General features: G+C 45.2%; 1 protein-coding gene across 1 annotated transcript in view; it reads left to right on the top strand.

The window, feature by feature from the left end:
• Window positions 1-23138, top strand: part of LOC120847851 (hydroxyacid oxidase 1-like) — a 102760-nt gene extending 79622 nt beyond the window's left edge. The window contains exons 2-9 of the mRNA XM_040219764.1: window positions 3841-3995; window positions 6228-6453; window positions 7918-7953; window positions 12293-12447; window positions 13323-13414; window positions 15629-15787; window positions 17722-17791; window positions 23050-23138. Of these exons, the coding sequence (XP_040075698.1) occupies window positions 3841-3995; window positions 6228-6453; window positions 7918-7953; window positions 12293-12447; window positions 13323-13414; window positions 15629-15787; window positions 17722-17791; window positions 23050-23138 (982 nt within the window). The remainder of the gene's footprint in view (window positions 1-3840; window positions 3996-6227; window positions 6454-7917; window positions 7954-12292; window positions 12448-13322; window positions 13415-15628; window positions 15788-17721; window positions 17792-23049) is intronic.
• The last annotated feature ends 1701 nt before the right edge of the window (window positions 23139-24839 follow it).

Here is a 24839-nt window from a genome sequence, read left to right as displayed (position 1 = left end):
AGTTGGGTGAGGCCAGCAGTTTTCGATACGTCTAACAGCATGTCATCGAGTGGATCAGATGAACAGTGCAGAGAACTTGCTGGGGTCGACGCGCTGTAGGCTCTCTTGGAGGAGGGCGTACGATTGTTCACGGAGGGAGGGTGGGCAGTAGGTAGACACCAGAAGAAGCTTGCCATGTTTGCAAAATACCGCGACAAAGATGGCTTCTAGACCCGGAGGGGTGAGGTAGTCGAAACGTTGGCAGGGCAGGTGTTTTGGCATGGCGAGGACGGACGCCTTCGCCCCAAGGAGGTACGGTCTTGCTGGAATAAAGAGAACTGTGTGAGATTGATTAATTGCCCATTAATTACCCACCGAAGACGGGCGTCCAGCCATGTCTCGCACACAGCGAATACTGTATTCGGGAAAGATTACTTCAGTGCTTTAAAGTCAGGAAGGTTGTTCTTTAGGAAGCAAATGTTGGAAAACCAAACGTGATTGGAGTCTGTAGACTCCGATCGCGCACTTTTCGCACAACAACTATGCCAAACGCGAAGTTGTCGTGCGAACGGTGAACGCTGCCAATGTTGTCGCTCGCCGGAGGCGGGTCAGAGAACTACTTGGTAGATCTGGCGATGATGGTGGGGTACGCAGGGGCTCTGTGCTGCTTAGGGGATGGGAAGAGTTCATTGGCCAGGGGTGGGAGCTGGCACGTCACACAGAGCCACTCGGTTGATAATGAAGAGAGGCATTGATACAGAAGCGAGAGATACATCTTCGTATTTGCATTGGAGAGTGGCGACATTGTCGAACACAGACCGGGAACACCAGGGGCAGGTTGGGCGTGAGCCGGAGTTTGAAGGTACACCCGTGAGCGATATGAAGGTGAACAGCCCTCTTGTTTTTGACGCTCCTGCAAGTTTTGGAACAATCTCTGTTCCAAAAGAGGGCTAGAACGCAAAGTTCAGACCCCAAGCCACGTACCATTTGAGACGCTGAGAGTTAATATAGCTTTAGGGAGCCGTAAAACAGGCAAGAATCCAGGTAAGGTGTTCACCTTCATATTGCCGGCAGGTGTACATAACCAGTGATCAGCAATAACGGGATTAGGTGAGGTTGTTGGCGAGGGCGACGAGTGAAGAATGCTCAACCAGGAGCTTGCTTCCATGGACGACAATGTTCGATGGTGATGCTAGTCAGAAAGTGGCATTCTAGGTGCTTACAGTTTGTCGATGATAGGTGATATTTCTATCGAAGGGCCAGTAGCCCCGTTAGGCAGATCAGGAGACGGAGGGTTGTAGAGGCGCGCTGTCATCAAACCTAACAGCTAAACATTGTGCTGAAGAAATTGACTGGCTAGATCCAACATATCTCATAGAAAACTGGCCAGGGGGGCAATGTTCGACAAATGTCTTGTTTCTCCTGACAAGAAACGGAAGAGATGGAAGTGACGATATTGCTTCTGATTGGTTAGAGGCTCATATGACGAAAGAGGGAACTTCCATCGTTTGAGCCTCAAACCGATCAGATGCAATATCCTCACTTCGATCACTTCCGTTACTTTTTAGGAGAAACGAAATATTTGTCGAACATAGCCCCCCAGGTGTATTGAACATTCATCTTGGCGGGGAAAAGGACGGGCAGGTCAAATGCACCTCCAAACACAGCTTTATTCTTTTCCACATTAGCCTGTAGTTACTCTTAAAGCAACTGGTTTGTAATCACACTCGTTATGTAAAACTGACGCGTCTGTGCAGTTATTTTTTTTTTTGCATGGTTTATGAATAGCTGTTTTGAAATACCTTTACCGCGACTTTATTTCTACCTGCCTAGACTATGTTTGTTGATCTTAGGTTTATCATTTTTTATGCACAAAGCTTGAAGGCTAACATTCAAACTGTTTGTACTACCGTGTCTGTTCGATAATACCCGTCAGCAACCGCATCATTGCATGTGCTGTTTGTAACGTTTTCGTATAAATTGTACTATGTAGAGCGAAAATAAACATTTGCCTGCTTGAAATAACTCTTGTGTGAATAAAATACCTGTGATTGTCGTCCGGCGGGCACGTCACAATATAGCGAAAACGCAACGCAAGCGGACGAGTAAAGCGGGTAAACAAAATGCCATGGGGGCCGCCATCTTGAAAACCAAAACAATAAAAACGAAACATAAAATGTGGTTAGTTACCCCATCCGTGGTGAGAGGGCGCTTTTACGAGTTTAAATAATTGTTTGAGGAACTTTCGCTCTTTTTGAATTAATTGGTTATCAATATAATTTATATTGTGTGAATAACATGTCATGAGTTAAGTTCTACAATGTACTTTCATTCACACAAGGCCCTCGATCACGTGGTTTGCGATTACCACAGGCTTATTCTACAGTGGGCAAACTGTGTATGATAAACTGTGGACACACACATCTGGAGCCGTCAGCGCCGCTGCGAAAGAACTTCGAGGATGGCTGAGAGCCGGAGGCAGTGGCGGTGGCCGCGGCTGCAGGGGCCGACGCCGCTTTCCGTGACCTCGGTGACTAGGTGAATGGCTGTGACTCGGTGAATGACTGTGACTCGGTGAAGGGCCGTGAAGTCGAACCGGTCGAACGACTTCATGAACGGGATCAGTTCACGGACGTGAGGGGAACGACTTGCTGAACTCGATGAGCTCGTGATGGGACGGTGAGCGACTTCGTGAATTCAGAGTTGGCGGTGATGGGATGGGGAATGCTTCATGAACTCTGTCGGATTCGTGATGTGACGGTGAGCGACTTTGTGAATTCAGAGCTGGCGGTGATGGGATGGGGAATGCTTCATGAACTCTATAGGATTCGTGATGTGACGGTGAAGTACTTCGTGAACTTGACGGATTCGTGAAATGACGGTGAATGACTTTGTGAGTTCAGAGATTGTGGTGACGTGATGGGGATGAGTTTGTTGTCCGGTTGAACTCCGTGATGTGAACGGCCGTGACTTTTGGACGTCGGTGTACTTTGTGATGTGAAGGGCCGTGAATATTAGACATCGGTGTACTCTGTGATGTGAAGGGCTGTGATGTTGGGACGTCGGTGTACTTTGTGATGTGAAAGGCCGTGACTTTTAGACGTCGGTGTACTCTGTGATGTGAAAAGCTGTGACTTTTGGACGTCGATGTACTTTGTGATGTGAAGGGCTGTGACTTTTGGATGTTGCTGTAATTAGTGATGTGATGGTGAGTGAGTGGGTTCGGAAATGCCGACCTATGACAGTGAGTGTACCAATTAGGAAAAACACGTATTAACGGAACCAGACGAGTCTTTTTTCTATTCATTGGAAAAATAAGAATGCGTCTTAAATTAATTAAAAGTCTAGAAACTTGGAATGCATAGAGGTATGTGTTTGAAAATATCAAAACTTGCGTGTTTTTTTTTTTTTGTGGTTCGCTAAGTTTTGAAAAATGCATATCACATTTTACACTAAAACAGTGATGAAGAATTGGCAATTTATTTGCAAAACGAACAAAATACGTCGCACGCGCACAGACGCGACATTTGCACCACAATTAGGAGCGTTAGCACAGCTGCCATCGGTATTATGGTTGGGGCCGTGGGACCGCCGCCTTAAGGTACAACTTAATAGCATACCAACTTTTGTATTAAAACTGCCGTTTATGAACGAGCGCGACTCACGTGCCGGGGAATGGTTTATATGAAAACTTACAGTCATACAAAGATCAGGAGTATCTCAGGATTAACTCCCAGATGGTGAAAGCGCTCTAGTGTGGTCTCTCGCCGTAAGCTATCACAAGCGAGTTACAACGCTGTCTGTCACGTGCAAACGCGTAAGCAAAAGCCAGTTTTTAAGGCTGTACAAATTTTTACACAGGCTACGCCTGCGGCCGAGAGTGCTCCGCAACGTAGCTGAAAGACGGATAGAAGTAACCCTGCTGGGAGACCAGAAGCTGTCCATGCCGGTTGGTATCTCTCCAACAGCTTTCCAAAAAATGGCACATCCGGAGGGAGAAATCGCCGTAGCGAAGGGTGAGTAAAAAAGGCGGTATCTGCTACGCGATTCAATCACACGCCGGAGTGGGTGACTTAAGACGTTATTCTTGTCCAAAACTCGTGTCAACTAAAATGCCTCAATACCCTCCTCGGGAGACGTTCTTAAATAATTAATTAAATAATGAAATATGAACTTTTCCCGACCTCTTGTGGCTTGTGGTGACATTCTAACGAAATACATGGCGTATATTTATTTTATTTTAAATATTTGTTTTTACGAAAGGTCCTAGGTTGCAACCTTCACGACCAACACTGTGCGATGCACTTCTAATACAGGCGCTACAAAAGAACAACAACTAGACCTTTCTTTTTAGACAGACACTTTACAACTGTAAAGGCTTGTGAGGCACATCCAATTGACAAATACCTATATACAGTGCTGACAAACGCACGGGGACAAGCGTTTGGTTTTGTCAAGTGCATTCTGTATGCGAGTTCTCTAACACAGCGTTTAACTCAGCTAGGCTCATGTGCCTGTGCCTTTGTCCGCATTGCCTTTGAGAAAAAGCATTCGAATTGTGAGCAATTCACCTGGTGAAACCTGGGGCACCAAAAGATTCTGTATAAGCTATACGCCACGGTGCCTCTAACCTGTCTCCGACTGGTGTGTTTCGCTGTGTCCAAAAAAGTGGACCCTCGATTTCCGCCTGGTGAGGTTAAAGAATTTTCGTGCTGTCGCCTGCTGCGATCCTGACGCTGTCCCAGCAGCAGCGGTGGGTGTGGCAGACGCCTGTTCTGATGCAGGTATTTCTTAAGTTTGACATTGCACGGTAGCTTTCAGCCGGGGCTCGGAACGCCGCGACGACAGCGACACTCGCGCTAGCACGTGCTTTTTGCCAGCCCTTCTACGACCAACCGCCAGGATCGCGAGATCCGACAGCATGTCACACCGGCTTCCGTGACGTAATTTGTGGCAACTTCGGGATGGTATTTGATGCATAGGCGCGACAGAACGATAAGCACACCAGTCGGAGACGCGCTCCAGGCATCGAAGCTGCCTGGAGGAAAGTGATGTCACTTTAGCCATAATGAAGCCGAAAACATTTGTTGCCACTAATCTAGAGTTTTAAATGAAATCGCAGGTAACGGCTTTTCGTTGTCCAGAAATGTTAAAATACTCCGTGACGGAACGAAACGTTATCGCCTAAAGCTCCTGTCAACTTGCATACAACGCAGGACCTCCGTTCTTTTTTTTATAATCGCAACAATCTCTCATTGCATCTGTTTTAGGCTGAACACTGCTATGGCAGCGCCCAGAAGAAATTGGAGGAATTGAATTCCGATACTATAAACGCAGCTGATTTCGTGGCTCTACTGTAATGGTTCGTGAGCTGGAATGACGATGTATCCTGTTAGTTTGTGCGCTTCTTTTCTCTCGTCGGGGATGTGAACCTTGAAAAGAACGTCCTTGTCAGAGACTGTCAGGTCGTTGTATACCAGGGGTCTGTAGAAAACAAAAACAAAAACATATACAATTGTGTTTTCTTTCAGACATCAACTAAACACCAATACACTGTCTACAAACAAGCCAGTGTTTGCCAAAATCGGGTCTGAGCACTCTGCCTGTGCAGAAAACAGGTTCGCGTCAAGTAATGCGTATGCGCATACGCAGTGACGGCAGAAGCGCCACCAAAAGGGCGTGACGTCAGAGATTTGAGTTGGTCTGTACACCGCTGGATGTTCATTCTCTGCCCAAATGTAGCGCTGACGGTTCCTGCCAAATGCCAAGCTTTCAAAACTCACCGTGGTCTCATTCAAAAGTGACAAGAAAATTTGGTACATTTCCAAGTACAATATTGAGTGCGTTTCCGGCATCCGACGTGCCATTCATCTTCGTGTGTTAGTGAAATTCGTTCGCCGCCACGTTGTTTTTTTTCTCTTTTTTTTTTTTTTTGCTTTGAAAAGTTTCGAATATGATTGGTAATTTTGGAACCAATAACTAAAAAGCTTTAAAGGTTTTTCATCCGGTCCGGTCCACTAGCGATATATTTGGGCACAAGCTGAGCGTTTGGCGATGCCTACTTTATGTTTGAGGTGAAAATTAAGGTACGCTATACGTTGGTCCTGCTCTCTTGGAAGTGCTACTGTGACCGCCCGAGTAAGTAGAGAGGAAACAAAAAGCCTGAACACTTTTGAGGAGTGTAGTTGAGAGGTCACAGTGCGATGTGTGCTCAGGCCAGCTGTCTTTCTCACGTCGTCTTGTCGCAGCTGCACAGGCTGCTGGAACAGTCATGACGCTGAGCAGCTTCAGCAACGACTGCCTCGAAGACGTGCAGCGGGGAGCTCCAGAAGGGCTCCGCTGGTTCCAGCTGTACGTGTTCAGGGACAGAGAGTTCACCAGGAACCTCGTGGAACGCGCCGAGAGGTCCGGCTACCGCGCCCTCGTGCTCACCGTCGATATGCCCGTGGAAGGACAGAAAAACTTTGACAAGATGTCCGACTTCCGCATACCGGAGCACCTAAGGTGTTTAAAATTCTTCAAACTATGTGGAGCGCGCCACTTCTTAAACTTACCAAGCTTTGGAGATTTCTTTCCAAAGTGACTTTTCACTCCTGAAAGGCACGTATCATTGCACAATGGGAAAACAACCGACAAGGGGGACGTGTTAAATGTGGTATATACTTCAATCGACTACAATTCAAAGCCCAGCCGAAGTTTGAAAAAACCCAAACGCAGGCGAACATAGTAAAAGGGCAAAGCCACGGTGTACACACATCGCTTGATTGACACAGTCAATCGTGCCAGTCGGACAAAATGGAAGCAAACGCCTTGTCATTGCACCTGTCACGCTGCTTCATCAGCCCATCAACTCGTTGTCTCGGTCGCGATCAAGGTGAAATCGAAGCAAAGGTCTAAAACTAGTCTAACTACAGAAGATGATGATGCCTTAAAATAATACTTAGTTTCGTTTTGAGACAGAGTAAGTTGAAGTTCGCAGGAAGAACTTCAAAAGGAACTTCACTGAATGCACGGAATGACACCTGGGTCTCTGGACTCGACAGACACAAAGTTGGAACCGAAACTTTGTGAAACACGTCGATATGACTTCGGCGACAAAAGCGCGGCGTCATTGTCGCCAGCGTCTGATCGCTGCGCTTCGTAAACTTCTGTCCAAACTTTGTGTCCGCCGAGTATAGGGCCCTAAACATTGCGCTGAGCCTTCTTCAGCGCCTCGAAAAGGATTTGAAACGTGGGCTGCCGCTCTAAGTCTCTCAAAAGGTTTCTTTCAACAAAAAAGAAGAATGACAAGTTTGCTGAAAGGAATATTTTAGAGCGCAGCTCTTAGGCGCCCGTTTTCGGCTTGAGTGGCGTTGCCGTCGCCGTCGGCGTCGGCGTCGCCGTGGGCGTAATCGCGCATTGCATTATGGGACGTTTCTTATATTGACGTCACACGTGACGTCACGTGTGACGTCACTAGGGTCACGAGTGACGTCACGAGAATCACTGGGGTGACGAGTGACGTCACGGTCCCTCGTGGAGGTCACGACCTTCACGAGGGTCACGTGACGTTACAAAGGTCACTCGTGAAGTTCACGACGAAGGTCACGACCTTCACAGTAAAGGTAACGTAAAGGTCACGACCTTCACGAGTGATGTCACGAGGGAGGAGGAGGGGAGGAGAGTAAAAGGAGTAGGGAGGAGGGGGAGAAAGAAGAAGGAGAGGAGGAGGAGGGGAGGAAAAGGGGCGTACCCTCCTTTTCATACCCTTCCCTCCTCCTCCTCAAGAGCTGCGCTTTAATTCAGCATTACAGGGAATTGTATACGTCTTTCATATTTTTAATGTGAAAGACGGCATGAAAGGAAATAGTCAACTCAGTATGATCTTTTTTTTCGTCTTTTTTCTTTTTTTGCTCTGAACTCAAAACGATGTCAGCATTGTGAAACGTTACGCGGAAGTTGTGGAAAATTCAGAAATAAATTGATAACGAGGAAGTACTACAGTGTACTAGAATGCGGGGTAGTGTTGCGATTGAGCGGCTCACGTGAGGCGTGTGATGGAGATCACGATAGGTGTCGACACCGGCGCATCGGCAGTAGGGTCAGTATAGTGGTGATTGTGCGCGTGCACCGCGTGCACGCGCACGTGCGGCGGGACGTGCGGACTGCAGCGACTTTCTTCTGCCCCAGAGCCGCATATTGAGAGAGTTTGGCCACTCATTGGGAAGTAATGGAGGCAAATAAGGAGAGACCATTGGCCGAAAACGGGCTGGACGTGTTCCAGGGCGCCTTCACATATTCGAATGGGGCCAGCCAGAAGCGGGAAATAATACCCATGCGGTGGTCGCGAGAAACGAAGTCAATAAGTGCGTGGGAGTTACTCTCGGTTATTGAATATATGATGCACGTGATATTTTGATCACGGCCATGCACAATAAGACTCTAGCAAAACTATCGACGTAATCCGTACCCCAGGTGCCGAGGGACGGGAATCTGCCGTCCAAGCGGTCAGATTTCGTCCGAACAGTGTTCGAGCGGCGAATTCGTCTCTCACATGTTTTTGCATAATCATAATTGAAACATCATGTGTACATTATTTCCAACTCTGAAGAGTTACTGCGGTTAACTCTTACGCACTTATTAAAAAAGTTTCACGCTGCAACCACTAGGTGATTGTTTTCGGCTTCTGGTTGGTTCTGGTTTTTGCGCCTTATTCACGCCCTGGATGCGACCGCTCTTCCCATTGACCAAACTCACTCTATATATGGCTCTTTGCTGTCCTGTCGACTGCAGTGCCACAATTGTCGTCTACCCGCTTAGCCTCATAAGTTCCCCTTGTAGAGTTGTGCCGGTCCAAACACTACCCGATATTCTGCAGCAGTATGGAAAATGGCGTTTCGGGAGCCATCTTGTTATTGTGAAGGAAAACGTTCATGCTGACCGCTAGCCTAAGCTGAATTCTCCCTCACGTCGCCAGCGTTCTCCTGCGCATTGAGCAATAGCTGGAATCATGAATAGATTTAGGGCGATATAATGTGTAAAACAATAAAAGGGAGCCCAGTGCCTCAACAAGTTATTCAACAGCACAAGTAAAATATTCAGAGGAACATTCTGCTGTCAAAACTTTGAAGCAAAAAAAATAAAACCTCGTCTGGAACAATCGCAGTTCTACAATACATACTGAATACCCCCATTGATAGTTCTGCGCGTTTCAATGTTAAATTATCCGTAGAATTTTTTCGATATTACAGAAAATTTGCTTGACACATTTGTCGAAGTGGAGAAAATCGTGAACTTGTAATTTGTTCTTAATATTTAACAACCTGGCAAGTGAGTAAGGTAGTTAAGAATTTTTAATTAGTGCGATAGATTAAGAGTGTCATATTTCCTTGAGCCAGATTAGCGTTGTTCAATATTAAACTCCCCTGCAAGGTAAAACAACGAGGTAGTGCAGGCAAGTGCCCACAAGACTAACGTGGGTGCTTCAGCTCCTTCCACTTCTGAAGAAATAGTACTCAGTCCGACGAGCAAATTCCGCTTCATGTGGGAGCAAAAGGCGTATATTTCGATGATGATTCAGCGAGACCATAATTTCGTCCTTCCATGTTTTCGAGCTCGACGAGAGGTAGGTGAATCTGGCCCAAGGTGTAGACATCGTCACATGGCGCCTGCTTGTGAGGTAGTGCAGGCAAGTGATAAGCTTTTCTGACACGCCAATCGACTGATCACTACTAGGATAAATTATCGCGTTTTTCAGATAAACGAAGTCTACTTTGAATGCGTCATTTCAGTATCCAGCCTTCATTTCTGCACTTAGTACAAACACAGTACTTTTCAGTGAACCAATATGGCCGTGGAGGTCTCACTCGATAAATCATAAGCAGCGTACTGCTTTTATCGTGTTCACTTCACTTCACATAGGCCGGTGCAAATAAAACCTGATTCTATAAAATCGTGTGAGATAACTTGAGACAGGAGCCAGTAGAAAACAAAGCCCACAATCCCGATCATGCAATAATTCATCAAGGCTATTTTAGAAAACTAGATTAATCACTGGACGTAAAGGCTGGATCGGGTTAGCGAATTATCCGAGGCAAGCAAAAACCATATTAAACTGAAAAAAAAGAAATTGGCTGCATATTGATGGTTTTGAAAACAATCTTGTTGCTCGGCGCACGCTGCCATATGCTGAAAAAGTGCGTTCTTAAATTAAGTGAACGTGAACAGGAGGCGTAGTAATATACACTTCCGCGGGGGGCACGCTGCCTATCCAATAAAAAAATAAAGCGGGACGGAGCTTTTTCTTAGCGGGCTACGCACCTGCATATCTTTCTCTCCCAGGATTGTAAATTTGTTTTGTGGCATGGAGTGCTGTCCGCTTACGTCGAAGTTAACTTTGATCAGTTCACATAAAAGGAAAGACGTTTACAATCTCCTGTAACACCGGATTAGAGCGCAGCTCTTGAGGAGGACGAGCGGAAGGTACGGAGAGGACGATATGCCGCTCCGCTCCTGCTCGCCTCCCATTAGGGGAAAATTTTCCACTACATTTTGCGGGAAATTTTTTTTCGCTGAATTTAGCGGGGAATAATTTCCGCTAAAGTTAGCGGTTAATTTTTTGCTAAATTCAGCGGGCAAATATTTCCGCTAAATTTAGCGGGGCATTGTGTCCGCTAAATTAAGCGGGGAATTTTTTCTGCTAAATTTAATGGGGAAATTTTTCCGCTAAAATTAGCGGGGAAATTTTTCCGCTAATAGTAGGGAATTTTTCCGCTAAATTTAGCGGGGAAATATTGTCCGCTAAATTTAGCGGGACATTTTTCCGCTAAATTTTGCGGTGAAACTTTTCTGCTAAATTCAGCGGGAAAGTTTTCTCGCTAAATTTAGCGGGGAATTTTTTCCGCTAAAGATAGCGGGGCATTGTTTCAGCTAATTTTAGCGGGGAAGGTTTTCCCGCTAAATTTAGTGGGGAAATATTTTTTCTGGTATAATTAGCGCGGGAATTGTTTTTTCGCTAAACTTGGCAGAGAAAAGTTTCCGCTAAATTTTGCCGGGAAAATTTTTTGCTAAATTTAGAGGTTAATTTTTTTTCTGCTAAATTTGGTGGGGAATATTTTCTGCTAAATTTAGCGGGAAACGTTCTGGCTAAATTTGTCGGGAAGATTTTTTCTGCTAAATTAGCGGATAATTTTTCACGCTCATTCTGGCAAATTTAGCGGGGAAAGTTTTTGCTTAATTCAGCGGGAAAATTTTCGGTTAAATACAGCGGGGAAGTTTTTCCGGTAAATCTAGCGGGGAATTTTTTCAGATAAATTTAGCGGGGAAATACTTCCCCTAAATTTAGCGAGAAAATTTAGTTCACTAAATATAGCGGAGAAATTTTTTGTGCTAAATCGAGCGGGGAAAAGTTTTCCGCTGAATTTGCGTGAATATTTCTCCACTAAATTTAGCGGGAATTTTTTCCGCTAAATATAGCGAGGAAGTTTTTCCGCTAAATTTAGCGGGTAAACTTGCCCATAATGCACCGCGGGATTGGGCCGACGGCGACGCCGCTCAAGCCGGAAACGGGGGCCTAAGAGCTGCGCTCTAAACACTGAACGAACGCTAAGTCGTGCCGAAATTCGGCAGTGCGCCGAGACTAGGAAAACATACAAATGAGATGGGACATAGGATGACTAAGATGATGACTACGCCACACGTAGCCATCATCCAAGGAACTCAGATTCTCTGATGAGTCAAATGTTGACTGCCAATCACACTCACAAACCGGGATCCATTTAAAGGCTGGTTTATGAACTTCTGTTTTGTTGTAGCCGAGTGCGTTGTGCAGCCTTCTACTCCCTTTCGACGAAAGAATGCGAAGCCCCGCTGGCACCAACTGTGATATAGCCCTGAAACGGTATTTAAACGATATAATGAAGGGTTTGTTGTATTTGCGAGATCACATGTACGGACGATATATGACAATAGGCCATTTATAACATTGGCGGAACTTTTTTTTTTAAGCCGGTGGGAAAGATAAGGTGCAAAATATTCGGAAATATACGAAAATCGCCAATATACTAGAGCTAATCGATAGATGGTGTCGGTATGTTCTCTTGTCAGAAGGGAGCAGAATGCTACGCAACGCAATTGGTTGCAACCAAACGCAAGTGTGTGAACTAGCCTTAGCTTCTTTCATAATGCTCACTTTTACTTAAACCATTGCAGACTCGGGTACTGCACTTCTTTGTCCGCCAGTTAAAGTTCGCTATCAAGTCCTGGAAACCGAGAAGCAGCATGAAAAACGTCCATGAGTGTCGCTTCAGGAACTCTACTTTTTTTTAAATTGCAGATATGGCAACTTTTTGGGAACCTCCCGGCACGAAGATGCATTCCCAAGTGCTGCAGTGTGTGACGACATCTGCGATGCTTCCCTCACCTGGGCGGACGTCATCTGGCTGAGAGGCATCACGAAGCTGCCTGTGGTAGCCAAAGGAATTTGTACAGGTTCGTTGCTTCTGCACACAACTGTCATTGTAGATGATCCACACGCCAGGCTGTTATTAGGAATGAGTCACCGAACGGCAGGTAGTACATAATGAGAGTTGGCAAAGTGACAGAGGTGCATGAGTTAGGATGTCTAAATATATGGAATATTGGGGATGAACCAAATAAAGCAATATGTTTGTTTACCTCCTTGCAGAACACGGAAACGGACAATTACGTCGGAGAATACCAATCAAAAATTTCAGTGAATGAAAATTCTCAAAATAATATTAGACCAAAAAGAATGCTATATAGGCGGAAGTGAAACATCGTGTTCCTTGTCCTTGCGCACGGAACCTTGAATTTTGTCTCCTCGTATCCTGAGCTTTGTAATTCGCTTGTATCCTTGTAATTGCTCGTCGTGATTGGATGTCTTCAAGTTTTGTAGAAAAGTGAACTTACACGTGGTTTCTAGAGTGCATTGGCAGGTAATCCACTCCGGAGAAGCCGGCTGCCAACAAACCCCGGGGATTTCACAAAGTCTCCTGTTAGGAAATAAAAAACAGTGAATCCGCTCCGAGTTGTCATAATAAATATAATATTATAATGGTCTTACTTTTATTAGATGCTAGGGATGGAACAAATTCTACCTGATTTTGCGAGATGACAGCATTAACCTTCTATACCCCCCTTATTTTTACCTCTAAATACACAGTAGAAGGCAGGCAATGACTGGCCCTTTGCCGGCACTTTTTATTGTCAGATAGAAATATTTAGTTAAGAGAGTACTTTTAAAGATGAAAGTAATTAATTTGCTCCATTAGAACGTCTTTATTACTTATAAACTATTTTGTAAATGCTTTTGTATATTTGAGAAATCTTGTTTTCTAATACAGCCGAAGATGCTGAGGAAGCCATTCACTGCGGAGTTTCTGCCATATTGGTCTCTAATCATGGAGCAAGACACCTGGATGGATTACCTTCGACAGTACGTTTGTGCTCGCTTTCTTTTTTATAGGCTAAGCTTTTAATTAAGCTGTTGGTTAGTTTCGGGTCTGTAGAGTAGAAGTGGTAATGATGTTGCGAGGTTTAGCGGCGCAGCAGCAACGAAGGTTATATATAATGCGCCTAGCTCGACGTATTTAGGTCTTATTGAAGAGACATTTAAACAAAATGTTAAATAAAAGTAATCGCGTACATATTACGTTTTTTTTTAAAGAAAATGTCTTACGCGTTCAATGGGAGCTAAAGCCGGGTCACACTGCTTACACATGATACAAAATAGCCTGCATACAGATTCAAACGCGAGTCACCGCGAGATCCGTGCTTCGAATGCCCCTTGGCAATGAGTTCAAGCAGAAAACATGGGAAGCGGCATTCGAACCACAGATATTACGGTTGCTTGTGTTTGCAGGCTGTCATATCTATGATGCATGAGCATTGTGACCCCTGCTTAAGGGTTCACGCCAGACAAACGCATGCAGTGGAAGGCAGAAATGAATCGTCGGATTTCATTAATCATATATCGTCCCTCTACAACAGAATTACAGGTCGGCATGTCTTAAAACAGTGCACGTTTTCTAAATCTTTGGAGAACCTATATCGGTGATCGGTACAATTTAATATCATAACAAAAAAAAAATCTTGCAAAATGCCCTTTTGCTTTTTTTTAGGATTGAGGAGCAATCTGAATAATGTCCCAGGTCGCTGTGTTCTGTGGACCGAAATTTGTTTTGTGTTTGGCAATTTAGGGTTCTGAGGGAATGAGACAAAGGATAGCCAAACTTGGTACTCTTATGTTGGAATTTTTATATATTGGTCCCGAGCTGCCGAAGCGCCATAGTTAGGCTTCACTTTTGGTTGTTCAGAAACGTAACCTGGAATCTTTGTGCCTAAATTGCCAAACGCGTGCAAGAGTGAGGCTTTACTTTTCAGTTGGTTTTAATTGTTGCCATCTGGAATTTTCAGGCTACAACTCTCGAGAAAATATGAACATCAGGTTTCACTTCTGGTTGTTGGGTTATCGCATGGCATTTCTGGCTTATATATCTGTCATTTTGGCAATTTTGTGGTGTTCAACACAAAAGCTACATATGAAATTTCACTGGCTATCTGGCAAAAAAAAAATACTTTTGCCATAATTAACACCTTAGAGAAAATCCCAATTAGACCCAAGGTAGGCCCATAGGAGTGCCACACTAAGGCCAGTTAGGATTTTTAACGGTGTGCGGCGTGTGCTTAATGCATTCAGTCACACTTTGCCCACATGCGTAATAATTAAGAGCAGAAGCGCAGCTCCTGATTGCTTGAAATGTGCTGTATTTTATCTTTCATCTGAAACTGTCAACATCACAAATGACTCCCGGGCAATTTTTATAACCTGTAAAAACCGTCGTCGACGCATGCATATCCCTGGAATGTTCTACCAACCACAGTACCGTTAGCATGACAAACCCCAATTTAGCCTTTATCGTCAATGGAGTTTTCGTTTATATACAGGCAGAATGTTAAATGTTAACAAAGCAATGCTGGTCGTCAATTTCCCTTTTGGTGCTCCACACCTCCATGTTGTATATGCTTGCATTTATAAACCCTCCGTAATGGGAAGATGACACAAATTTAGCACGTTAGAAATTAGAACAAAATTACAAATTACTGAAGCCACAGGTTCTTATTGCTGCCAATATTGGATCATTTGCGCAGTTTCGAGTTATTGAACGTATTGTGGACGCTTTTTTGAGCTCTCTATTCTTTGTGTTGCGTAAGAATATTACCTTTCTGAGCTGTGTACAAGGAAACTAATGAACTTGTAATGTGATCAATGTTTGAGGTGTGCAGTTTGTTTCATTAAAGTTAACAATTGGTGGCAGGGTGCGCTTACCTACCCATGCTCGCTACACGTGGACGTAAGCGCGTACTGCGGAACCGAAGGGTATTGGGATACGCTTACCACCCCTGTCCGTTTCAATCAGATCAGAATAAGCACTGTATCTGGTGCGGCTGTGCACAATTACTATTTCGTGATGCAGGTTATAAACTTTGCGCTTTGAGTAATTCTGCACTGGTCAAATTTTTCATCTACAAAGGAGTCGCGAGATGCCCACTTGGACTTACTAACTTACTAACTTCACGCCGTCTAAACGTCCACGCAGCACACTAACTGTGGAATGTGAAATCCACCCTTTTCTCGCTCTGCTTGTAGATTGAAGTCCTCCCCGATATAGTGAGGGCTGTCCGTGGCCGCGTCGAGGTCTACCTCGACGGCGGAGTTCGTCGAGGCACTGACGTGGTCAAGGCGCTGGCACTCGGAGCCAAGGCCGTGTTTATTGGACGCCCAGCACTCTGGGGTCTGGCGTACAACGTAAGACGTCGCATTTTCTTTTGCTTCATAAACTCAAGGCTTCCAAAATCAGACGTTCTTGTAGTCACAATAAAAGTGACACAGCGATTTTCACCTAAATAAAAGAGCAGTAAGAAAATTACGCCTTCAATCAAATGTTGAGTAGCTTTGTTTTCTTTTGGAGAGGAGTTCGGTGGTTCATTATTGCATTGGATGATTATTTTGGCAACATCACCCTATTACCATTCACCTAAACCTTGTGGCGAAGAGTGTTTAGCTTTCAACGCTTAATTGAATCATTATTCGTTTTAATTAGGAAGTCGAAAGATTAGCTCTGATAAAGTTATCCGCTTCCAAGAGCAAAAGCTTATCAGACTCAATTTAGCCTTAGCCTACAAAATCTTTATTGAACTTTAACTGGTTTAATTTTTTGTCTGGATCAGGAGTCTGGTTCTTCTTAAAGATACTTAAAAGAAAAAAAAGTTTTCTTACTCTCAGATGGATTTGCTCCCAATTAAACATCGAACATATCTTCTTATGGGCGCAGTCTTTCTAATACCTTTGTTACACGGGCTCGATTAACCACAGTTACGCTAGCCCACAGTACAACACGATACTTGCGGACAACATTCTGAAGCAATGCAGTCGAAGCCATGGGCAGATGTGCGCCTGGGCGTCTTGAACACTCATCAGAGGCTTGCACGCGTGCAGTCTTCACTACTTTTAATATAGCTATCCGGGAGTATAGTGCGGTGACTGTGGAAGCGTGTAACAGCAGTTAAAGGTGAGTTAACTGCGGTTAAGGGTGCCCTCGTAACACGGGTATAAGTGAGTTAAGTAAGTAATACCATTGTTCGAAAGTAAGCGTCTGTTGTTTCCATGACACGACTGACAATGATATAGTTAATAAAATGTCACTACTTTGTTGCAGTAAATGATATTGGTTTACCATTTTCTTAAATCACCGAGGCTGGGTGGAGTACGAGAATAATCCTAAGGAGAATAGAATGGAACATAGAGGAAAAAGTGAATAATTCTCCGTTGTAAAACACCTAGTATTTGCAATTGTGTTGTTGTCTTCTGTCGTTTTGTTCATTTCTTTCACTTTTCTTTGTATTCTCAACCCCTTTTTATGTAGTTTAGGAAAGTAGCACATCTACACCAGTTCGCATACGCCATCATTGTTTAATTAAAATTGGCGAAACTGTTCGAGACGGAAAAAAGACAAAACAGAGTCTCTCAAGAAAATATAATCAGTTCCGCCACAAAGATGAACAATTCTAAATTAACTGCAGAGGCGTGTTCTACTTGACACAGAAAGATCAAAACAAACTCGGGAAATGGGGCGCGAACACGTTTACCGCTCGCAACAATGTGATTGTTGTTGCGAGTGAAGGACATGCTCTTCCTCCGTTGTCTGGAGTTTGTTCTATTCTCTCTGCGTCATGTTAAAAATTATACTATTTTAGTATTCTATCACTTGGATTGGAATTGAATGTATAAGCCTCCCCATTATCTTGTCTCTCAGGCTAACACCACCTAGACAGCAAAGCCTGCGTTTTACTTCTCATGACGCGACGTTAGGAGGTCCCGCACGGGCGATGATTGGATGCGAGTGCCGCGTCAGCGTTCGCGTGGGGCTCGTTTCCTATCATAGTCCCACGCAAACGCTGACGCGGCACTCCCATCCAATCAGCACCCGTGCGGGACCCCCGGACGTCACGTCATGAGACGTAACGCGCAGGCTTTAAAGCCGTCTAGGAGGTGTTGGTCAGGCATCTGTAACATTTCATACTCGACTCCTTTGTAGCTATGCTCTTCTTCCCCAATCGTTTTATATGACGTTAATTTTAAGTGAGGAATCACGCTCATTTCTGGGCTGCCTATAATATATACGTATATTTGCCATCGCCTGGGGAGAGCAGAATTTCTAATGTGTGTACTGATACCCGCAGGGTAAAGCAGGCGTGCGCCAGACTCTCGAAATCTTAAGGGAGGAGCTAGACCGGGCTCTCGCATTGATGGGTAAGTCGGAGGTCTTATTCGAGAGAGATATAAAACAATGTGTGCGCTTAGGGGCCTATACTCAGTGATAAAGTGAAAATGGAAGTGAGTGTCTCTTGAAGAAACACCCTTCAACAGGCTCTTAATGCCTTCCGTGGTGCTTCTGTTGCGCGCGCGAGCTCGAGATGCACAAGTGCTCGAAGCTCTTTCCTGCCGTTCTCACCTTCTAAGTGACTATATCCTGACTATCAGAACAAACACCGATTTTATTCACCGGCAAAACAAGGTAAGCTTTTGCTTTCTTTCCGCCATAACAAGTAAGCTTCCGTAGTGGCGCGTATGCACAGAACGTTTATATTGTGAACCAAACGGTCACCGTAAGCGGATTCAAGGGGGGAAAGAGGGTGACTGCTGCCCCCCCCTCTCCTAACGTCCCCAAGGTCAACTTTATTTTAATAAAAAAACTGATCCAAAAATCTTTTTTTACGAAGAAATATTAGTTTTTGGTGAGATGACTACTATTGAGTCAACAAAGCAAATCTGGGCAGCGTTTCGCAAATCCGCCCCTGATGGTAACCTTTAATAAACGCAAAGGAAATGTTAAACAATTGAGTTTTATGCGCGCGCATGAAGTGAGTGTTTGGTGATATGGTCTGTCACCAGGCCCAACAAATTGACAAGAAAAGAAAAAAAAAGCTTTGCGGTTTTATCCTATTTAAGCGTCTACCTTTTAGAGCGCAGCTCTTAGGCGCCCGTTTCCGGCTCCAGCGGCGTCGCCGTCGCCGTCGGCGTAACCGCGCGGTGCAGTATGAGTAAATTTCCCCGCTAAATCTAGCGAAAAAATTTCCCCGCTAAATCTAGCGGAAAAATTTCCACGGTCACGTGACCCCCCCGGGACCTTGGGGAGGGGGTCACGTGACCAAGGCGGGGGGGGGGGGGGGGGGGGCGCGACCTTAGGGGGTCACGTGACCTGGGGGTGTCACGTAATCTGGGAGTGTTACGTGACCTCGGGGGGTCACGTGACGCCTGAGGTCACGTGACGCCCCATAGAAATATTTCCGCTAGATTTAGCGGGGAAATTTTTCCGCTAGATAGTAGGGAAAATTTTGCGCTAGATTTAGCGGGGAAATTTTCCGCTAGATTTAGTGGGGAAATATTCCGCTCGATTTAGCGGGGAAATTTTTCCGCTAGATTTAGCGGGGAAATTTTTAAGCTAGATCTAGCGGGGAAATTTTTCCGCTAGGTTTAGCGGAGAGATTTTTCCACTAGATTTAGCGGGAAAATTAACCCATAATGCACCGCGCGGTTACGCCGACGGCGACGCTGCTCAAGCCGAAAACGTGACCCCCACGTGACCTTGGGGAGGGGGTCACGTGACCTTGAACCACACCTCCAGGTCACGTGACACCCCCCCCCCCCCGAGGTCACGTGAACTCCCCTCCCCCGAGAACACGTGGCCCTCAGCACCCTTCCTTCCTTCTCAAGAGCTGCGCTCGAATTCGGCGTTACAGGGAGTTGTAAACGGCTTTCATTCTTTTTGCGGTTTCTACATCTCTTGTATTTCGGGCAACCCAGCGAGCACGGAGAGAGTAACTAAATATCAGTGCGTCATATTTTAACTGGACGTCATGGAAGCCTCCCCCATCTACGGGGGCGCCTCGTGGCATGTGACGCAATCGTGATGGTGTCGGTCCTGGCCAGCTCCTGCCTTACGACTGGTCAGAGCCGCTAAAAGCTTCTTTTTAGTCGAAATACAAAATATAAGTGGATTAAACCGTCTCACTTATCTGTGAACACAGCTTCTGTTTAGTATTTTAGTTCATAAAAGAAACACATGCAGTTTAGAAAAGTCACGCGACAGATACAGTAACCAAAGACCGGTAGTCACCCCCCCCCCCCCTTTCATAATATTTCTCATAACCTAAAGATGATTGGGAATCGCGCAAATATCGATGTAGTCTTTTCCGCCCTCAACAAAATCTCAGGCTTATGTAAAAACGTTAACGCCTTACCAAAAACACTTACCTGCTGCACTAAAAAGCATAAAACCCCATACATACCTTGCTCAAAAGGAGTGATTTATTCCTTTCCGCTTTCATGCAGCGGTCAGTACATAGGACAAACTGGAAGATGTATAAATGACAGATTAAGGAATCATAACAAAAGAACACCTGAATAGCAAACTCAGGACTTTTAGGAACTCACTGCCGTGGCTGTGGGTGCACTGCGGACTTCAAAAATAGCACCGTAATTGGAAAGAACTATCACCACTTAACACGTGAGATAATTGAGGCACCTAACATCATGAAAAGGAGTGACACTTGTTTTAGTAGTCCATCCATTACGCTTACTGAAAATAAAGAGCTATACCATGACACTCAAAGGATAATGTGTGATAGACATTAGTACTTGTTTTGTACAGGAGACAACAAAGTGATATATGGCGACTTTTACCCCACATTCACACTGGAAGCGGATCCGCGTTCGCGAAGCGGTTGCGAAAGCGGTTGTATAAAGATCCAGTGCAATTGCACGCGCATTTGATGTCATCGTGTGCGCGTGCAATTGTACTGAATCCTTATACAACCGCGTTCGCAACCGCTTTGCGAACGCGGATCCGCTTCCAGTGTGAATGAGCCCTTATACGGGTAAAAGAAAAAGAAAGAAGACGAAAATACATACTGAGTTGTACGTTAGCGTAACGTGAGTGACCTTTTTTCTGGTGTGTGTGTATTTTCAATGTGACTGAGTTCGCTTTTGCGCTATTTCCTACAATATAAATATCCAACTCGCCCAAGCATCCATTCTAAGCAGTTTAGAAAGTACGCAAACAAGAAATGACCCGTCGACCTACCTGCCACCAAGCGATGGAAAAGGCGGCGCATACTGGAAAGTGGTAGTGGAGTCAGGCCACGGTGGATCAGGCGCCGACGCGTGCCACGCATTGCTGTGAAGGGATGGGCATAGAAAGGTCCCGGATATACGCGGCGGCGCTGTGATCGTATGGTCTGGAGGATCCGACCGGATCCGAGGGTTTTGAAGGTCTTCGGCGAGCAGGTTCGGCTTGCGGTTTGGCGGTTTGGCAGCGCGAAGTGTTTGCTCCTCTGAACTGATATTTACCCCGTGTTTGCTGTCATTTGTCGCCAATGCCAGGGCGGCAAGCAAATGCAGGGCCGCAAGCAGATGCAATGCTTGCATCCTGGCAGCCCGCTTCGTACAGACTATCCAGCACATGCTTTAGAGGCGCCCTTTCGACCCGTCGACAAGGAGTGCGGCAGCCGTGAGCGCTCGCTGAGCTCACTACCCCTCCTCTAGTTCACGGCCACCCAAGCCAGGACCAGGGACGTCATAAAGAAAGTTATTGTTTTTGCTTGATTTTATACTTTTAATTTGCCTATAACTTTTAAAATAAAGCAAAATTCGAGAAAAGAAGTTTCACTAAGTCACTACGCTCAGGTTCGGCGCAAATTAAAAACCAGTCAAAAAGTCGTTGTAGGGGCACTTTAACATTACATATGTCTAGTTTAACGATTGTACAGTTCCACCTCTGTCCCTTTGAACATTTTGTGCGTCAGATACTGCTCAAGATGTTTGTAAGGGTGCAAGCACACCGCTACTAAATAAAAAAAAAAGAAAAAGAAAACAGATACGGCTTTCACACTGCTTGGGGCGTCCTTCTTCCCCGGATGACGGCCCCGTCACGTTGGACATAAAAAAGTGCCTTCACACATGTTCGAAGGCAATACAAGTACAAAGCAAACATATTTGTAACATGCCGCGTCCGAAGATTACAAGGTCGTCTATGGCTCGATATAATACCGTGTTTTTATATGAGTAGTGGGACTGAGGCTTATCTGTGCACGCAGCTTTGAAACACGGGAATAATATGAAGCGATCATCACTTATCACCCGGGCAAAAAATGTTGAGTCACTGAGCTGTGGACCTGTGCTGAGCGTCCGATATACCGCACAGCAGATCAACAGCGCATGCTCATGGTAGCGCTCAGAGGGCGACTTTTTCAAAGGCCTATATAGTCCCCTTCGGGCATCCCTACTGAAAAAAAAACATTGGAAATTCAAGCGGGTGGCAAACTGGTCGCCCGTTGGAATCAAACTTGTCGATCCGTTTGGATCAAACGTGATTATGGGATACGGGTACCCGTTTGATACAGGTGCCCGTTTGATGCGGGTGCCCGTATGATACCAGTACCCGTTCGACCTGCCACGTGACCACACGTTCGAACGTGCCATTCGAATTAACAAATTATGCGCTAGCCCTAAATGGGTATTGTCTGGGAGGTTGGTTATCTTAAACATATTTAAGACGTCCCGAAACTCATAAACGTATTTATAACATGGAGAAAACGCGTAAAACAAATGCGCTCGCGTAGGTGCTTGTAAATGGACAGGAAAACCGACACAAAAGATTGTTTTCAATTCTCCTCGAAGTTTATTACCTCTTCTGTAGACAAGTACAAACGTGCAAGCGATCTGTGAAGACTATACAGGTAGACTTTCGGGGAAATTGTTCTCCCGGCTGCCGCGCGAATAGGCGCTGCATAATTCTATAGATAATCTTGAAGAGTACGCGTAGAAGGACGGTCAATCGTTGCCAACACGTAGGTTGCAGTGCACTTACCATAACAATAGCGGACTCGAAAGATGTAATCCGTGATATTTGTCGACACGGTCAAAGCAGGACAACCCCACAAACACAAACGAGAGGAAACGGCTCCTTGGAAGTTTCAACACGATGCGGCGCACAAGCTGTCATTTGCCGAACCCAGCCAAACCGCAAGAATTTGCGACTTCTTTGAAGAATCGCTCGTTGCCGATATACACGTGGGACTTTTCGAACACTGATAGCTTTGGTGCAGTTCCAATACGTTGTCGAGAGACATCCCAATAAGACCGCAGGGTTAGGCGACAGATTGAAGCAGGTAGGACGAGCGAACTTCGAGCAGCAACTGACAACAAGCAGACAAAGAAAAAAAGCGGCTGCAAGGAGCCGACCATAACTGTGCGTCTGGCGCGATGCACATTACACTTTAGTGTGCAGGTGAAACGAGATGAGACACGCCCGCTCGGGTTGCCACATTTTTTTTCATTTAAAATTTGAGGAACTGAGAAGAAGATAGATTCTTTACTTGGGATCTAAACGTTCAAGATTATATCCGCTCACGATTTCGTAAAAGCTGGGAAATTAGTTCATGGCGATAGTTCTAAATCAAAACATGCGCAAAATATTTTGTTACTCTTTCTTCTGTTACACCATGCAGGATGCTCTTCCGTCGACCAACTGCGACCCGAAATGGTTGTTCATCAAAATTATTTCTACAGGCTGCCGAAAACCGAGGTACTGACTTAAAACGTCTTCCATTAATGCCGCAATCACTTCCGGCTTCTCTGCTTGCAAACTTACTCGTGGGCAAATGAACCTTTCAACAAGGAGGGCTCAATCAAGTTTTGAAATAAAGAATGTATCTTTTTCTGGGTCTCATGTCTCAAAGTTTGTTTACCGCCAGTGCTCATGCGATATTTTGTTTTTTCTAACAAGGTAATCAGAACATTTCATTAATAAGGTAAAAGCGGTTCTCTGAAATTGTTGAACTATCACCAGCTCGCTTGCGCCCTAACCCTCCGTTCAAAAAGCTTTTTTTTTTCTTTTTCTTTTACATGGTTATGGCAAGCGACTCCGGCTTTCTGTGCTTACTGCGCTTAAACAGTGGCTCCCTCTATTTCCGCCTTTTGGCGTAATAGAAGTACTGTATCATGTTTTCGCCAGCCGTGAGCATGGCCGTGTCACAGGCAGCGGTGTGGATGCGAATGAAGCATGTTTGTCTGCTGACCTCTCTCGGTCTTGACAGCCCACAGCAACTTCGGCAGGCAAGAGTTGGGAAACCGCGATGACAGCGACACCCGTGTCTGCTCGCACATTTTGCCGAAACGTATAGCATTAACCGTTCCGACCGCAACGTCTGACAGCATGACAGGCCGGCACGTGTGGCGTCGTTAGTTAACGTTTTCCAAGCACTTTTGATGTATGGGCGGGATAGAAACGGAGCCCGTATGGACTACCCAAGAAGACAATGTTATTTCTACGACGGGAGCCCCCGTGGGCTGTCCAGGTAGGCCCTTTGTGATTCCCCCGAGGGCAGCCCGTGTCGAATTCTTAATTGGGCCCCACCTGAGGGGGCTAATTCCAAAGCCGACTTACAAAACCGAAGCGGAACCAACTTTCGGCCCCTCTTTCAGAGCCTCTTTTGTGTCACTGGGGGAAGCACTTTGATGTACAGCAAAGCACGCATCGTTTTTTTTTTTTCTTCATGCCTAACTTACATATATACAGTGATTCTCTTTCAAGCCAAAAATTCTTTAAGAAACTAGATCCCATTATGATTGGAGGATGTTATGAACAACAAAAGTTGCTCAAAACGTTGAGCCACTTGGTGTCCACGCGTTAGATACAAAGCCACAAAGAAAACACCTTCCGCATTGTGTTGCATACAAGTGTATAACGATATCGCACAAATCAGCCCACAGTGGCGTATAAGATATTTTTATTGAGGCTAAACTGTTGGTGCATCAAAATACTGCGAGCTCGTACAACATATTCCTTAGATCATTTTGATATAAATTGCCAGCTGTGTATTGGTGTCTGAGTACGAATAAGATATGAAAATGTGCTGTTTGTTTGCCGGTTCCCAAAGGCGTTTTAAATGCATTGATATTATAGGGCCGCTTCGCACTTCAAACTTCCATCTAAGTTATAACTAGGGTTTCGTGTTTTCGGGGTTTATGTTTTTTAATTTGTTGGTGAATTTTTCTTTTAGATCTCTTTTTTTCCTTGGTGTTAATGTCCGGTATTGAAGAAGAAACCCGTGTTTCTCGGGGGGTTACGTAGAATAAAATAGCACAATGGTACGGGATTCCTCAACTTCCTAATAACATGCTAGTTTCGTGAACATTAGCCTTTTCGAAATTTCGAAAAGTTGCGTAGAATATGTGCGGACGCCTCTAGTTGGTCGTGCGCTGTGAGCACGCATTGCACACGAGCCGTTTGGCGACA

The sequence above is a fragment of the Ixodes scapularis genome, unplaced genomic scaffold, assembly GCF_016920785.2.
Source record: "Ixodes scapularis isolate PalLabHiFi unplaced genomic scaffold, ASM1692078v2 PGA_scaffold1__304_contigs__length_218370807, whole genome shotgun sequence".
In the NCBI taxonomy this organism is placed as follows: domain Eukaryota; kingdom Metazoa; phylum Arthropoda; class Arachnida; order Ixodida; family Ixodidae; genus Ixodes; species Ixodes scapularis.
This window is presented reverse-complemented; position numbering and strand designations above follow the sequence as displayed.